Genomic DNA, 18,361 nt, shown 5'->3' with positions numbered 1-18,361 from the left:
TCCCAGGTTATGTTATCTAGGGAGTCTATTTTGCCCTCCCCACGGGCACAGCTTCTGTTCAGCTATGGCATACAGCAGGAAATTCCAAAAAGAGATAATTTTAGTTCTGAGACAGCATAAATTATCAACCAATAGTTTTTTGCTTAAGGATCACAGAACCAATGAATTAGTCAGCTAGAAGAGGAACGGGAACACACCTACTCAGGACCATATTTTAAAGATGAAAAAACTGAGGCCCAGGTGCAAAGTGAATTTTTTTTTCCAGGTCACACAGGGAGTTAGTGGAATAGACATTGTTTTAGTTTGCTTTTTAAACTGCTATAACCAAAAGATAAGAATAATTTTAGAGAAGAAAAAGTTTATTTGAGGGCTCACCGTTTCAGAGGTTTCAGTCCACAGACAGCTAGTTCCGTTTCTGGGGCTCAAGGTGAGGCTAAACATCAGGGAAGAAGAGTGTAGGGGAGGGAAGTGTTTCAGGATATGATGATCACCAAGCAGAGAGAGAGATACTGCCCTCACGACAGAGAAAATATATACCCCAACGCACACCCCTTAATGACCCACATCCTCCAGCAATACCCTACTTGCTTTCAGTTACCACTCAGTTAATCCTTATCAGAGGATTAATTTCACTGATTGGGTAAAGGGTCTAATAACCCAATCAGACATATTTGTCAATATTTGGTCATCACCAAAACCAGATTCTGTATTTTTAAATTATCTTAAAAATGTTTAAACAACTCATGTTTTTGTGTAATACCTTTTAAAAATATCTGTGCTAGTGCAGATCAAATCTTTAAGACATATAGCCAGTTCACTTTTTGATAGGAGTGGCATGTTTTTGCCTATCACAGAAGCCAGCTTTTCCCTCATAGCAGATAACATGAACTGGCCTCATTAAAGAAAAAACTCAGCACTACCATATTTTGTCCAAAGGCTTAGAATAATGAGCAATAAAATAAATCAACTAGTGTTTGTTGTACAGCTGCTAGGATATGATGAACCTTATCATCAAGCAGCTTGCAGTCTTTTTGGGAAATGAAAAAAGCTCATATTTGACAGTGTTCATTCATTTAATAAACATTTTCAAGAGCTTGTCCTTCGGATTTGAAGTGCAGTTGATGCATGCAAATACCTGCACAGTAATTCTCTTTCTCTCTCTACTTCATTTTGCCCATCCACTCAGAATTTTCTCCCTATTTTTTCAATCAGCCTAATTATGATTTTTTTTTGTGACTAACTCTGTATGAACTTAATATATTCCTTATTCCTCTTAGGTGACTTATCTTTTCAATTTCAGCATCTTGGAAAAAAATCTACTTCATCCTTCTAGACTCAGATTTATCTGTAATGAATCCCTGTAACAATCAATACTTTTGTTTCCTAACACATTATTTTGTGTTTGTTTCTATATGTTCCTGATAATTAGTATCTGTCTCTCCCATTAGATTGTAATCTCCAAGGGCAGGGACATGGTCACTGGCCACTGGTATGTCCTTGAGATCTAGAAAAGTGCCTGGCACATGAGCAGGAACATAATAAACAGACCTGCAGCAAATTGTTTAATTATACAACTGCAATACAACTTCACTGATTAGGACATTTTCAGTGTAGTCTTACATGTAACTAGATATATGTTTGAGGCATATCAATTCTAACCATTCATACAAAGATATTGGCCATGTTCTCACTACTACACCTATGGCAGCAGCATCATTAGCTGAGACCCTGTTGGAAATCAGACTCTCAGGCCCCCTCCGTCCCTACTATGTTAGAATCTGAAATTTACAAAAGATGTCCTGGGTATTTCCTGTGCACTGAGATATTGCAAATAAGGGATTAAAACTCACATACTTTGTTAGCCCAGGCAGATCTCCAAAATGAGTGAAGCACTCCAGATATGGAAATAGCATGATAATAGGTGACTTCTGACCTTTGGCCTCCTCATGGTAGGAGTGGTGAGGCCTGTGCTCACATGGAGATCTCCAGCTTCATCTGAAAGGTAGGAGCTATCCAAGATGCAGATGACTGCAAGCCTCGTGTTGCAAGACCTCTGAATAGTTCAAGAGGAACCAAAACTATGAGACTGCATGTAGAATCTGTGTACTTGAACACTGACAAATAAACTCAACTCTTAAAGCAAAAGAATTATGAGGAGCCAACAGAATTCATTTTGGGGAATTAAATGGCTTTCCCTTTGCAAAGTCTCATGTGAATGAGGATATTTTTTGGATGTAGTAAAAAAATTCCTAATTCTTGGTTAATTCAGAGTTTTGTAACTTTGAAAGCCAGAAAACCCTTTATCTGTCCTCTAACCATTTTATTCTTTCTTTCATTAATTAATTTTCTTCATACTCACACAGTGTCTCCTCTATGCTTTGTGAGCCCCGTGCCAGGTGCATAAAACCTATGCACATGACACATGATTCAGGACTCCCAGTGACTGATGGTCTCATAATGACATTATACTTATGAATCAGACAGCATGTTATGTAGGCATTGCTACAATAATCTTTGGGTGTACTTTTGAGAGATGTTCTTAAGAACGTCACACTCTGTCTTGAGTAGTCCACAATTCTAAGAAGAGAGACGGAAGTGGAAGGTATAGCTTACTTAGACAAATGGTGTGAAGAAGGTTTATAAGAAGATGTGGTTGAACACAAAGGCAATCCCAAAAGAGTAAATTCTGGACAGAATGTATTCCCTTGAATTTAAAATGTTAAAACTTCCTGCAACCCTTCCTCAGCTTTAGAATTTCTGGCAGTTAGGAAAACCTGCTTCATTTTCGGGCAGGAAGTATCTCACAAATGCTAGAGCTATGAATTCCTTTTCTGATGTACACTAAAGACTTGACTGATAAAGTCAAGTCTTTAGTGTACATTTCCTCCTCTTCCTCCTCTTCTTCAATCCATCCTTCCTCCATTCTTCTTTCCCTTCCTTCCTTCCTCCCTCCCCCCTTTTCTCCCTCCTTTCTGTCTGCCTTCCTTCCTTCCTTCTGAAAGAACGACCAAGGCTTGCCATTGGAGAAAATGCCCGTTTATTGAGGAACAGCTCTGCATATTTATAGAGCCAGGGGTGGTTTGACAGTTATGACAGTTTAATGGTTGAAGGGTTTGATAGTTGGCATGGGGTGCTTTTTGATTGGTCGGTAAGGATCATGTGAGTCAGCAGGGCTCACCATTGGACCACAGGATCTTGGGGGATGGGGAAGTTAGTCTTTGGAGCCGGGGGCAACTCCCAACATCTTCCATCCTACCTCCCTCCTCCTTTCCTTCTTTCCTTCCTTCCTTCCTTCCTTCCTTCCTTCCTTCCTTCCTTCCTTCCCTCCCTCCCTCCCTCCCTCCCTCCCTCCCTCCCTCCCTCCCTCCTTCCTTCCTTCCTTCCTTCCTTCCTTCCTTCCTTCCTTCCTTCGATTCTTGTTTGTCCAATGATTTCAGGGGATTTTGCCTCTTTTTCTTAGCTACAAAAGGCCATATTACCTCTGGAGAAGCAGTAGCATTTGTGAGAAAGCCCTACACTGGTATCAAGCACTTCCCAAGGCTTTCTGTGAATTTGTTGGCAGCTATGTTCAAGAGTGTACTACAAACCAACAGAAAACTTCATTCAAACACCGCTTGTTGGTTATCTAGCAGTGACAAGTGAGTTAATCTGTTACCCGATATGTAGAACTGAGTTTTCCATCTAGGATGAAAGTATATTTTTCTCATTTCCCCTGAGATTTTCATTTCATTTGTCCTTCTACACTTAATAATACCCTGATAATAAAATTATTAGCTTTTCAGTTATGTTTTTTCTTTGAGAAAAAAAAAAAAAAAAGAAAACAGTCATTCATTCTCCAGAAGATTTACCACCAAGTAAGCGTGTCTGGATGATACCCTGTCATTCAGCATCACAGACTCTTTCAATAACAAGCCATTTATCTATCTATGTAAAATTTATTTTAATGTTTATTTTTTTTTTGTTCTGACCTTGGCAGTATTTTTATACCATCTTTTATTGTCCTTCCCACTTGACATCTCTATTCCTTATGCATTTAAAAAACCTCTGCACTTAGCATTATATCTTTCCAACATTTCCAAATTTTTCTTCTCTAGTTAGTTTGTCTGGTCCTTTTTCACTCATCCTAGAGAGTACAAGGGCATGAGCCCCCAGAAAAACTTGATCCTCTTCTATTCCCTTGGGCAATATTTTCATTTAAACATTCTTCCCCTTCCTTCCTCCCTTCCTTCTTACCCTTGTTCTCTCAGTCACAGATTACTTAAATATCTTTTAATCCTCCATCAATATTTTGCACATCAGTCACAGTGAATTTTTTTTAAATAAAAGTCTGATCACATGTGCCCCTTTCTTGCTTATAATACTTCAATGACTTCTCATTGTCAAAGAGAATAAAGATCTGGGCCTCCTCTGACATATAAGCACCATTGTATCATGTCTCCTATGAGGGCTTTTCAAAGCTGCACCAGCCACTTCTGACTGCTTCTGATCTATAAATGGGACACCCTTGACTTTACTACCTGGCTTTCACTTTTTCAATGGCAACTCCCTTCTCTTGTCTCTGTCTACCTCCCCTCTCTCCCTTCTCCTATAGTCTTCTCAAGATATCTCTCCCCACCTCTCTCTCTCTCTCTCTCTCTCTCTCTCTCTCTCTCTCTCTCTCTCTCTTCTCTTAGTACTAGGGTTTGAACTGAGGGCTTCACACATGTTAGGCAAGCCCTGCACCACTAAGCTGATCCTCAGCCCTTTTTATTTTTAATTTTGATGCAGAGTCTCAGTTAGTTGACCAGGCAGGCCTCAAACTTGCTGTCTGTCCTCCTGCCTCAGCTCCAGAGTTCACCTGGACATGTTTACTATCTCACATTCCCTTCTAGAAAATAGTCTCTGGAAACTCTCACCCCAGATTCCATTCACAGCTCTCCCACTTTCTAGTTCTGGACCTATATAAATTATTCTTTCTTTTGGTGCTTCAGTTTCCTCATCAGTGAAGCAAAGTTATTCTAGTCCTCATCCCCTTAGGCTGTTGTGCAAACTAAATGAACAAGTAAAAATGTGTCACATAATGAATACCACAAGACAGTAATATCACATTTCAGTTAGCTTAACAATAATAAAAAGGCAAACCTACTAGGCTGATAAATAGAAAAAAACACTCTGAAGCCAAATATAGATAATTTGGAGCTTAATAATTATTTAAGATCAATTATTTTCTGTTCTCTTTTGATTCTTAGAATAATAAGTATGTAGTCCGTGTGTGTTTGTATGTGTGTGTGTTTGTGTATGTGTGAGTGTGATTGAACCCAGGACACTTTACCACTGAGTTATTGTGCTATATCCTCAGTCTTTTTTTAAATTTATATATGACAGCAGAATGCATTACAATTCTTATTATATATAGAGAGAGCACAATTTTTCGTATCTCTGGTTGTATACACAGTATATACCAATTCATGTCTTCATACCTGTACTTGGGATAATAATGATCATCACATTCCACCATCATTTCTAACCTCATGCCCAATTCCCTTCCCCTCCTACCCCTCTGACCTATCTAGAGTTCGTCTATTCCTCCCATGCTTCCTCTCCCTATCCCACTATGAATCAGCCTCCTTCTTTCAAAGAAAACATTTGGCATTTGTTTTTTTTGGGATTGTCTAACCTCACTTAGCATTATCTTCTCTAATTCCATTTGTTTACCTGCAAATCCCATGATTTTATTCTCTTTTATTGCTGAGTAATATTCCACTGTGTATACATGCCACTTTTTTTATTTATTCATCTATTGAAGGGCATCTAGTTTGGTTCCACAGTTTAACTATTGTGAATTGTGCTGCTATAAACACTGATGTGGCTGTGTCCCTGTAGTATCCTGTTTTTAAGTCCTTTGGGTATAAACTGAGGAGAGGGACAGCTGGGTCAAATGGTGGTTCCATTCCCAATTTTCCAAGAAATCTCCATACTGCTTTCCATATTGGCTGCACCAATTTGCAGTCCCACCAGCAGTGTATAGTGGACCTTTTCCCTCACATCCTCACCAACATTTATTGTTGTTTGTATACATAATAGCTGCCATTCTGACAGGAGTGAGATGAGATCTTATAGTGGTTTTGATTTGCATTTTTCTAATTGCTGATGATGATGAACATTTTTTTGTGTATTTGTTGATTGATTGTACATCATCTTCTGAGAAGTGTCCGTTCATGTCCTTGGACCATTTATTGATTGGGTTATTTGTTTTTTCTGTGCTTAGCTTTTTGAGTTCTTTATATACCCTAAAGATTAGTGCTCTACCTGATATGTGAGGGGTAAAGATTTACTCCCAAGATGTAGGCTCTCTATTCACCTCACAGATTGTTTCTTTTGCCGAGAAGAAACTTTTTAGTTTGAATCCATACCATTTATTTATTCTTAATTTTAATTTTTGTGACACAGGACTCTTTTCTCCAGTGCATGTTCTTGGCACCTTTGTCTAATATAAGATAATTGTAGTTTTGTGGGTTAGTCTCTGTGTTCTCTATTCTGTGCCATTGGTCTACCAGTCTGTTTTGGTGCCAATACCCATGCTTTTTTTTGTTGTTGTTGTTGTTGTTACTATAGCTCTGTAATATAATTTAAGGTCTGGTATAGTGATGCCATCTGCTTTACTCTTCGTGCTAAGGATTGCTTTAGCTATTCTGGGTCACTTTATTTTTCCAGATAAATTTCATGATCGCTTTTTCTGTTTCTATGAGGAATGCCATTGGAACTTTGATCAGAATTGTATTAAATCTGTATAGTGCTTTTGGAAGTGTGGTCATTTTGATAATATTAATTCCATCCTCAGTCTTTTTTGAAAATTTTTTTGAGATGAGGTCTCAATGAGTTGCTCAGGCTGGCCTCCAACTTGCATCCTCTGGACTCAACCTCCTAAGTTGCTGGAATTACAGGTGTGCACCACTGTACTAGTTTTGAATGTAAGATTATAATGAAATGGATTTAAATTAATGAATGCCTATATTGGAAAGGAAATGGAAAAGTAAACCTATAATAAACAGTTGCTTTCTTAGTCTCAGTTGAAAATATTTTGGGAATATTACCAAGACTTAAAGCTTTCAGGATAATTCTTTTTTCCTACATTGAGAGGTTAGAGTGAGAGTTTGACATTGTACAAACTCTGATGATTCATATAAATACCATAGTACTCAGATTAAATATATTAAAGACTATGCTGTGTCTAGGACAAATTACTTGAGTTTGAGGTTTGAAGTGGTACAGAGGCTCAGATCTGTAGCCATGCTTAGGATCTCTAGGGGACTAATGAATGAGAGAAAAAAATGTGCCTTCAGTTGTTTCCTGGAGTGCTGTTTAGATCTCTAGTTGATTCTGCTTCTATTTAAAGCAATGGTCCTGGGTAGCTAGAATAAATCCTGACGCGGATACATAAAAGATTTCATAGTTGGGAACATAGTGTAAGGCCTGGAATTTAGTGAAGCTGTAAGTTTAAATGAAAGCACCCTCCATATCTGAAAGAAATGAGAAATCTGAGAAAATGTCAGGCAAGGAATTCTTGGCCTCCTCAGCAGCCAGGGCTAGAGTTCTCCAGGGACAAAGTCTAAATTATTGACCTCCTTGAAATTGCTCTTGAGGATTTAGAGCTAGTCACTGTCCCATTTATTCATTGCCCAAAGCAGGATTCTGTTGAAAGAGAAGGGGGTCTGGTTATTTCCATAGCCCTGATTTCCTCAGGGGAATAGCAGAAGTAAGGAATGCTAACAAAGGGTTTTGTGGTCACCCTTAAGTTGGAGCAAGGAGAGACGGTGAATACCAAACAGCAGTAATCATATTTTTAAAAATTGTTTCTCTGCCCCTCTCTTTGTCTCAGTCTGTTGAAGTGTAGGTGTAGTGCTCAGAAGACTCATGCAATAATAAAAATTTCCACATAAGATAAAAACCTCCCTTCTGTTAAAGTGCCACTAAGTTGTAAATCACATGATAATAATAAGATTGTGATGAGATTGTAATGTTTATGAAGTCTCCATACACCATCTGACAAAATATGCTCCATGTTTTTTTAAATGACCATCAAATCTTAATATTTAATATTACACCTGGTAGGATCTACTGTTATCTGCAATAGTATATTTATGCCATTACCTATCTATTTAAATGAAATTTAAATATTTATTTCTCCTTACTCTTACTCCTGATCACATCCTGGGCATCTTTTCTATGAAGCTGAGTCATCCAATGGTGGCTATTCCTGAACATGAAACTCTCGATTCCAAAGAGGTAAATGTAAGACACAATTGGAGATCTAGTTATGCATTTCTGTGTGATATGGATTGTAAGAATAAGCCAATTTAATTTTTTTTAATGCTAGAAAAAATATGTTTTTGCAAAGAAAGAGTTATAATTGCCTGGGCTACTGTGTTGTTTGGAAGCATCTCATCATTTAATAAGGGTATTCTTGCTGTGTGTAGCACCTTGACCACGAAACAACTTCCTCAGTCTCCTATGTCTGTCTTTGTGATTTTTCTCTTTGCGTCCATGTGTGAAACCACTCAAGACTTCTCTCTCTAGAGGGCCAAGGATTGTCCCATAATACTATGGTGTGTTTCTGGACAGGGTCGCAGTGTGGATGGTGTCTCCATTTCAGTTCATGGGAAAGTGATAGTGCCAATGAGCACTCCCAACCTCCACCAGGAGAATTTGTACACTGTGTGTGTTGCACATAGGCAAAGTACTGTTGGCTCAGTCACAGCCTCTAAATTTAATGCCAATGTTTGTTCATTTCATGTTTGGAGGAGTCAAACAAAAATAAATTAAAACCACCTTCTTTTATTTTTTGCAAATGCTATACCATACAAAGAAAACAATTCTGTAAAAATACTCTCTGTATGGTTTAGTTTTGTGTTCAAGAGAAAGGATAATTGAACAATGTTTTCTTCCACATCGTTTTAGATAAAATGGAAAATGTGAGGGAAAAAAAAGGCAACTTTAAAGGATTTTTTAAAAGAAGGGAATGAATTCACACATTCATTTTAGGTACATTTACAGATGAAGTATCCTTAATATTGCAGTGTCCAAATTTAGAAAAAAACAAGCATAAAACAAAAGAGAAATAGAAATAGTAAAATTCCAAATAAAACTTGAATTTACCTTTCCAATATATATTTTCCACAATTTAGAGTATGTTATATATTTTTCATAAACTGACGTCCTTATTTCTATACATTTAAAATTTCCTGTCATACAAGACCAATGTGGTTTTCTACTATTACATTAGTCTAAGATGCAAAGGAGTGTTTTAATAGGTATGGATTAATACTTGACCATATCTGACTGTTTTTAAAGTATCCTAAAGACAGGATTATTGGTTTATTAAGTGTAAGCATATAGCAGACTTGTAACTATTCCATAAAGTGTAGCAACTCACCTCACCAGGTGTGTGCTATAATACCTGTCTCTGTGTATTATTATTATTATTATTATTAACAGTGGTAGTACTAGGATTGAACCCAGGGGTGCTTAATCACTGAGCCACATCCCCAGCCCTTTGTATTTGTATTTTGAGATAGGATCTCACTAAGTTGCTTGGGGCCTCCTTAAGTTGCTGAGGCTAGCTTTAAACTTGTAATCCTCCTGCCTCAGCCACCTGAGTGTCTGTGATTACTGGCATGTGTCACTGTACCAGGCTTATCTCCATGTATTCTTGCCATCATTGAAAGTTAATATAATTGCAAATTTATTGAGAACTTACTATATGTTAGAGATTGTGCTATGCAGTTTACCTTAATCTTTACAAAACATTCTAAATTAAGTAATCTTATTTTTCCAAGTTTACAAATGAGGAAATTGAGGTTGAGGGAATTCCCTTTATTGCCTACATGTAATCAAATAGCTGGGAAGAGTTTACACAATCATGAATTAAATCAAGATCTGACTGGAGCTTGGGCTTTTAAGTGCTCCACTATACATTATCCAGTATCTAAATTAAAGATCCTAATTAAGAAGACGACCTTTATCTAAATTTGTCTATTTTTATCTAAAAATCTATCTATACTATCTAGGTCTTTCTACATTTTAACATCATATTTACAAATATTTTCCAACTTAAAAAAGAAATAATTTTTCATATTTGCATTTGAAAATTCTGCATTTTTGTTTGTTTTCTATTTTTCTTTTGAATTATGTTGTGTATTTATTTACAGGTATTCTAATATTTTAATTGAGTAGTATATCCTTTTATATATTGAGGATATTATCTATGTCAAATATGATAGCCCTTTCAGTATATAATGATGGCAAATTGTATAAAAATGAAAAATCGGACAAACATATCTAAAAAAAAGGAGAATTAATGAATTTTGAACTTTTCAGATGAGTGTAAAAATAATCAAATGTCTTTATTTCAAACACCATAATTTTGGAGCAAGTTCATTAGAAGATATCTACAGGATAATGTTTCTATATAATAAGATAAAATCAGTTGGTATTTGAATAGCAAAAGCATTCCATTCATATTATAAATTGAGAAATTTTGAATTTAGATAATGTGAAAGACTTTGTGTTGCCAAAGAGAAAGAGTAGATGCAGTGTTTGAAATTTTTTTTCAATCAATTATCACAACCCTGTAGATGAAGCTTAAAATTAAGCTAGTGGATAAGATTGCCAAAAAATGATCTTAAATCAGGTTTGGATTATATGAAAAATGCCACAAAAGAAGCTAAAGTTTAATGATGTCAGAGACAAAAACTTTTACTGTTAAAAGAGATGCAAATAATGAAGCAAACAACTCTTTTATGCTTCCAATGTGCTATGCTATTTGTAGAATATTGGCACATTTTGTAGTAATTTAACAGCTTTCCTCAACTCCTTATGATATATAGTTAGGCTGCAGTATTGGTCCATATATTTACACAAAACCCATTCTCTGTCATTTATTTACTTGCAAAACAACACCAGAGAAAAATGTCTGATTTTTAAAATCAACTCTAATCCCATCACCATGTGGCCTAGAAGAGTAACTACGGGCCCAGCTACTTAACGCAAGTAAAGAATTATGGAAGGGGGCTTGATTGGACCTTGGGATTCCCCTCTTGATTTTTCTTTCATTTCCTAAAGACAGTAGTTATTTTTTGAATCTAATCATGTTATTTGTAAATAAACAGCTTTTAAAATTAAGTCAGTAATTTATTTAAATCTATATAGATCTCAAATTTATTTAATTTGACTGGCTGATTGCTTTTATAACTCACTTGATTTCTAAAGTTCATCTTAAAGGAACTAACTAATAAGTACAATTACACTTATTATCTGGCTCAGGGCTTAACTTGTTAGGCTGAACATTAGAATCACCTGTAGTGACTTTTCCAAGGAACCAATGGCAGGGCTTCACTCTAGGCAAATTGAATTAAGATTCTGGTGGTGGGTCAAGGCTTTTGGCTGGTTTTAAAATCTCCCCAGTTGATTCACATGTGCATCACCCTCTTCACTGGCAGTTCAGGAAAGTGAATCAAATCAGTTATTTAATTTTGAAAACATAGAAGCGAAACAGCAATAGATTTTTTCAAAAATCATCACATTGAATGATTTCAATTACAAAACATGGGGGTCACATACTCCTATCCCGTGGCACAAAGTTATAACATGTGCTTTAATTTATGGTGGATTAACTGTAAGAGATGTGTTTGGAGATTCACTGTAATTTCCTTAGTAGAATCTGATATTTTCTGTTTTCCTTGACATTCTACACAGTGTTTGGATGCTGCTTAGGCTGAGGCTGGGTGAAACAGGATGGCAAGCTGAGTCTTGAGGTTTAGGACATTGGTTTCATTTATACTTTATATGACATATGCACAAAAAACACTTTGACACTGATGAACCCACATATAAACAGATAAGCCTCCTAAATAATCAATTTGATTATTGTATCAACTGATTGCCTTTCATAGATTTCCACTTTCATACCAGTGCAGTAATCACCAAGTGGATGAATATTTAACACCATGCAGGGTGGGCATATCCTCAATAAATATTTTCTGAGTGAATTTACTTTGAATAAAATTGAATTGTTTTAGGCAACAATTATTTTATCATATTTATTATGTCTTGTGAATTCAGCACAAGATACTCCATATTCACTCTTTAACTCAATTCTTTTTCTGCATGATTAATTATGAAAGTCATGCTGGGGAGTAAGATATAATCAGAACTTCCTACTTTCCTTCTCCTGCTACATGAAGCCTATGGACTATTTCATTTTCACCTTGAGGGTCAACTAATTTCCAAAAACATTGTTAGATGCATCTGATTCTGACCTCTCAGATTCACACAACTTGAGAGTTAATCATTCACTAGCTGCCCGTAAAACACATACGAGGCAAATTCTTCTCCTGTTTTCTTATTTCTTCTTTGCAGATTTTTGATAAACATTTAAGTGTTGTCAAGATAACAATTCTGACAGCAAGGTGACTATGACTGATTTGCTACTTTGTGGTATATAAGCATCTCATGTTCATTTTATTTTGAATTCCAGAACATCTATTGATGTCTGTTTCTGATTTTATGACTAGCTTTCTGTTGTTCTGTCCTTATTCTGTAGATGAGAACATGGAAGAGACAAAATAAATATTTTGTTTATAAAAGCCACTCTCGCATTCTGGCTTGATCAAGGGTAAAAAATGAAAATTTCAAGAGTAATGGGCCCACTCTACTGTTTTTAGGCAATTTCTTAAAAAATATTATTTCTCAAAATCAATCTTTGCTAAATCTTGGGTTGCTGAGAGTTCAAGGACCAGATAAATTGTCTTATATAATAAAGACAATGAATACAGGCACCTGAATGGACAGCCACCTTGGCCAGGCATCTGGAAGGATATTTCATTTATTTTTATTGGGGCATATTAATTATACAGTATCATGTATTTCATTTGTGTCCTGTCTATACATAAAAACAAACTTATGAATATTTTATAAAACCTTAATTATTGAATGTTTTATAACTCCTGCCTTATGGATACTAAATTCCAGTACCAGGTCTTATGTTTTTACATTGAAGATAATAGTTACATACATGTGCAAAATACATTTAAAATTATCCAGAAAAAAAGAACATAGCATTTAATAATAGTGTGATATATATTTCTTGGAAATGGCTTTTTGTTTTGTGCACATGAAGCCTGGTTTTCATATCTTTAAGGACATATATGTTGATGACTTTGCTTTTGCTTGGCAGGAAAGAATATGCATAGTTGGTTTTGCATTACCAGAAAATGAAAAATCAATTTACACAGCACATTCTTTTAAAAATACTTCCAATAACATTGGCTTAAAGTTTCACAAGACTACACTCACTTATTAACCAAAGTTAACTTGAACCAAAAAAAAAAAAAAGATTTTGGAACTTGACTCTCTTCAGAACTATGATTTTCAAAGTGCCTTAAGTTCATTTTTTCTTATATTTTCTTAAAACCCAAATGAGTGTGTTGTTCCATTGGCAACAAAATAATGAATCTTTGTTGCCAGAATACTAGTCTGAAAATGAGGATTTATTTATTGGTGTATTTAGAGGTCTTCATTTTTTTTCTCAAATATTTGCCTTTGTTTCTCTCAAGTTATTTAACTCTTGTATCAAGATTGACAAAGAAAGTAAAAACTTGATAAAATGTCTAAACTAATGACTTGTCACAATATATCTTTTCCAACCAGATGTTGAATTGTGGGGTCAAACATTCTTTTGATCTGTCAGGGAGCACTGCGAGATCTTGCTGAGATGGCCAGTGTGGTGGCAGGGTCACCTACTCTATTTCAACCTTCTTTAAATATTCATATAAGTCTAAAATATTATGTTTGAAAGGGACTGCAGAGGGACGTTAGTCCAATATTATATTTAATATGAAAATCCTGCCTACAGCATATATCTTTATATATCTTCTATTTAAAATCTTCTGATGACAGAGAATTTACCATCTCACAAAGCTCAATATGTGCTTTAGTATGACAAGAAAAAATGATGACTATACAAACAATAAAAATAATAAACTAGGGTTTAATTTGGAATACTGGGGCCTTGGTGTGATAGCTAGTCCTCTTGAGACTCAAGTTCATTCTCTGTAAATGGGATCAAAGGGTTATGGTGATGATCTGAAGCAGTGTGTATAAAGTGCTTAGCATATAAAATACATAGCACTTGATAAATTTTAGACAAACAATGAGAATTTCTTTAAATCTCATATAATATTAACTACTATATATTGACATTTCCAGGAAAATCAAATTAATAGTGTTTTTTATTTGTTAGAAAAATGAAGGAGGAGGTATACTTTATTCAGAGAAACCTGGATGTTGAAAGTTGCATCTTGCTTACTTATGACTGATGATTTTCTGTGGCCAGAACAAATCAGTGCAATCATGGAGCTACCCTAGTCTTAGAGTGTTTTCTCTCTCTTCCTAATCTAAGGAATGCAGTTTGTATAAATGATGTGCAGTACACCCATGCTTTTCAGTGGTGCTTAGCAGATAAACCATGCCCTTCTCTGGGTTCCTTTCTGCCTTACTTGTCCCTTGCATGTGGGTCTCCTTCAACAAGGCTCTAAGCCACAGGTCTCTCAGACCACTGCTTCTTCATCCCAGTGATCTGGCCCAGGGCAAAACAGAGAGAGTTGGCTCCAGAAAATTAAATAAGCTATTTTATTCTCCACCGGCCATTTTGGAATGCTCCATTGTCAGCCATGAGTTGGCATCTGCAAATTGAAAATTTCAGACCATTTCCTCCAATGGTGCCTTTCTATCACAGTGTTCTATCAGAGTAGTTTTAGAAACAAATTTCTCTTCTTGCCTCATCTCTGATGCTCTCTTTACACTTTTTTTAGTACATATAATCTGACTTCATGGTTGCTAATAACTATTTCCACTTGGTTAAGTTTATCTTATCTGTTCCAGACAGTCTAACCCTGTCAAACAGGAACACACAGTGGCTGAATGAATAGAGAAATTATTGGGATCTCTCCTTTGCCATGTAGCAACATTATAAAGACAAGAAAATCAATATATGAAGAAAAAGCAAGATATCTTTCTCTCTCTCTCTCTCTCTCTCTCTCTCTCTCTCTCTCTTGCAGTGTTCTATTTTGCAAAAGCTGTGGCTTAATCCAATCTATATTTACTTTACCTCCTTGTTTTAGATGTAACATTTTAGGGAATGAGGTAGTCAGTAATAAAGGAAGGTAGGCAATAGCCAAGACATTGAAGGGTAAGGGTTTGGTGTAGGATACAGCAGTGCTTTTCCTTAAGCCTGCACCAGTCCCTCAATGCCAACCCAACCCTCAATAGGGGACTAGTAGCATTCTGATGATTTATCAAGAGATTAGAGTCTGATGTGAGGATGTAGTTTTATGTCTTTATCAGTTGCTGTTGATCAGGTAGCAAGAAAGCAGATACTGAAGAAATAAAAACCATTTTTTTTTTTCTGCAGCAAACTTTTCCCCCCCATAAGATGGATGTTACACTCAAATCTTAGTGTATAATTTTCAGGTTTATTTTTTTGGATGTATTCATCTCTACTAATCTATTATTTCCTCTCATTTTGTAGCAATGAAGTTGGAGCAGAAATGAAAACATGGGCTGTGGAAGTCTTTTTGGAGTGCTGGTGCTAACCACTTGCTAGGTTTAACTTTTATTTTTTTCAGAATGAGTGCTCCCTTTATGAGCAGCAGAGGAACTAAGAAAATTTTGCTGCAGACATACACCATCGCAGCACTCTACTAAACCCAGCATAGGAGAGATTCACCTGCAGCTTCTCACATCGCTGCCCAAGCCTTTGATGCCTTCTATTAAGCTGACAGCAATACTAACTTCCCCTATAGTTAGCAGGCAAAATAAAGAAGAATCATGAGAAAATAGAAGAATGGCTGCGACTGTTTTTTCAATACTAGTTTTATTTAATCCATATACTATTAACCGAATCAGGTTTTATTCCTTTTGCTTCATTTTTTACATGTTTAGAAGAAAAGAAGAAACATGTTTTGTTTTATTTTTATTTTTTGCAAGAGTTCCTGCCTACTTTCAGGGGATGCTTGTTACATGGGTTCATTGGGGAGATTGTGGACATGATGAAGTAGTTATTTCACATAACATGCTGCTTGCCTGTACCTTTGGAGTGCTGTGTTGTTGGGACAGACTATGTACCAGCCCTGGGAAGATGATCATGATGTTGCTGGAGTGTCTCTACTGTTTCTCTGCCTACTGCCATGGGGTTCTTCTGCAGGCTACTGCAGAGTCAGATTGTTCTCATACTCTTGGGAACAGCAAAGACCATAGAGCAAACCTACACTCTGATTACAGTCATGGGAGCCCACCAGAGGCACACCAATACCCACCATATTGGCCAGGTCTCATTGTTCCCCAGTTGTCATCCTTAGTAGTTGGTTTAGTTGGTCTTTGCCTCCTCTGGTGATTTCCTTCTCCACCCATCCTGGAAACCCAGGATAACACCCACTAAAGAAGAATCCATAGCAGTTTTGCACATGACTCATGTTCCTTTGGAGCCAGTTCTGAGCCACTTAAACCACTGTTTTGGCACTACAATTGTCCTGCCAGGAGAGTTTCCTACAGAGAAAGCAACTGGGCTCTTTTGTTCTCTCATATCCTTTTAACAACATCCCATTATCAGCCATGAGTTGGCACCTGGAGACATAAATCTCCTCTGTTGGTGTTAGGAGGACAATGAGTCACAGGAAAGCACTCTACTTGTCTTTCTTTGCTCAAACAACAACTACTCCTCTACCAACCTTCTAAAATGTGTGAAGAATCACCTTAGATTACTAAAATTACCTCTAATGTTTACTGTGCTCTTATTATGCACCAGACACCAAAATAAGTGCTTTACCTGAATATGATCTTACAAGGGGGAGAAATATCATTGTTGATGTTTAATATTTGTGAAAACAGATACCTCCAAATGCTTACATCAAGCTAGTATGTGGCAGAGACAAAATTCAAATCCAGGTAATCTTGTTCCAAGACCAAGATATTTAATCAATCATTAGTTTTTTCATTCGTTCACTTTTGGACTTCATGTGTAAAAGGTGAGTTGAACACACTCCCTAGCTCATAGCAGATTACTGTTTGGGTGTACTTGATGATTATTATAACAATTTTATCTTCTTTTCCTTGCTGTAGGAACACATTCTTATGTGTTTAATGTTTATCTTTTGCTTATATGTTTTGAAGGTGTGCATTGTTCTGTTTGCATATATATTTAATAAATGTAAATGGCATTGCTTTTGCTTATGTTGTTTCTTTTTTTTTCCACACTCAGCACTGTTTAAAGCTCTACACAGATTGCTTCCTCAGAGATGCATGTTGCGGTTACATTATGTTTCACTTATTCACCTGCCCAGCTTTGGTCTCATAGGTCTCCATATTATACAAACTGGTTTGATGCATATTGTTCTGTGTGCCAGTTTGTGCATCTTTGTTAGAGTTTATCTGCAATATATACTTAGGAGTAGGTGTGTTTCATATGAAAGCATGCATGCACTTCATTTCACTAAATCCTCCCAGATTGCTGTCTAGAGATACAACCATTCTCATTTCCACCAGAAATGCATCAGGGATATAACATCTTCGAACCCCTTTCCACCTTTAAATGTCTGAACTTTGCAATGTTCAACTACACCATCAGTGAAAGCAGCTCTTAAGATGGGATTTTGTTTAAAGGTAGCACCCTAGTCATCCTAAGTTTTCAAATTCTCCAATGCTTCGATACCTTTTAAGTGCAATTATTAGGTAAATATTCTCTCTTTCATTAATGAAAACCTTGAGCCCGAAATGTTCTTTGAGTCAACACATCAGTGGATGATGAACCTAACATAAGACTTTTGGATTCCCCTGCTATGTTAATTCTTTAATAAAGAAAAGAGCTGCATCAGAATACTGTGTTCTAATTTATTTTATTTTTTTTCAATTTATTGTTAAAGATCAGAGTCTTAAAGCATGAAGAAAGGAGGGGCAAGTATTGGTTATAGGGAGAATATGGGACATAGAGAATGAGCTGTTTGGGGGTTCTGAGCATGCTAAAGTACAATGGATTATTTTTGAGGAAGAAAGAGATGGGAAAATGTAGTATGGAATATACAAATATTGAGACCAAGTCTCTATTTGGATTCACCAGGAAACTTACTCTAAGAATTTGACTAAGCAGTTATTTGGGAAGAGATCACCAGAAGAACACAGCTATGGGATTGAAGAAGTGTTCTATTATATAGTCACTTACTAAAATGGGCAACTAGAGCTAATTTCCACTGAGGGATTTGAAGACACAGGTTGAATGAGCATGCATCAGAGTTCAACTTAGAGGAAAGAAAATTGAGGTATTTATTCTAAA

General features: G+C 36.3%; 1 protein-coding gene across 29 annotated transcripts in view; it reads left to right on the top strand.

The window, feature by feature from the left end:
* Mlip (muscular LMNA interacting protein) overlaps positions 1–17,202 on the top strand; it is a 225,866-nt gene extending 208,664 nt beyond the window's left edge. For 25 of the 29 annotated variants that reach the window (XM_076858562.2, XM_076858582.1, XM_076858581.1 and 22 more), the window contains 2 exons: positions 8,212–8,265; positions 15,566–17,202. In XM_076858562.2, the coding sequence (XP_076714677.2) occupies positions 8,212–8,265; positions 15,566–15,571 (60 nt within the window). In that variant the 3' untranslated portion in view covers positions 15,572–17,202. The remainder of the gene's footprint in view (positions 1–8,211; positions 8,266–15,565) is intronic. The other 4 variants (XM_076858567.2, XM_076858554.2, XM_076858571.2 and 1 more) reach the window with 2 other exon arrangements.
* The last annotated feature ends 1,159 nt before the right edge of the window (positions 17,203–18,361 follow it).

Source organism: Callospermophilus lateralis, chromosome 6, assembly GCF_048772815.1.
Source record: "Callospermophilus lateralis isolate mCalLat2 chromosome 6, mCalLat2.hap1, whole genome shotgun sequence".
Taxonomy (NCBI): domain Eukaryota; kingdom Metazoa; phylum Chordata; class Mammalia; order Rodentia; family Sciuridae; genus Callospermophilus; species Callospermophilus lateralis.
Note: the sequence above shows the minus strand (reverse complement) of the source record. Positions and strands in the feature narration are given on the sequence as shown.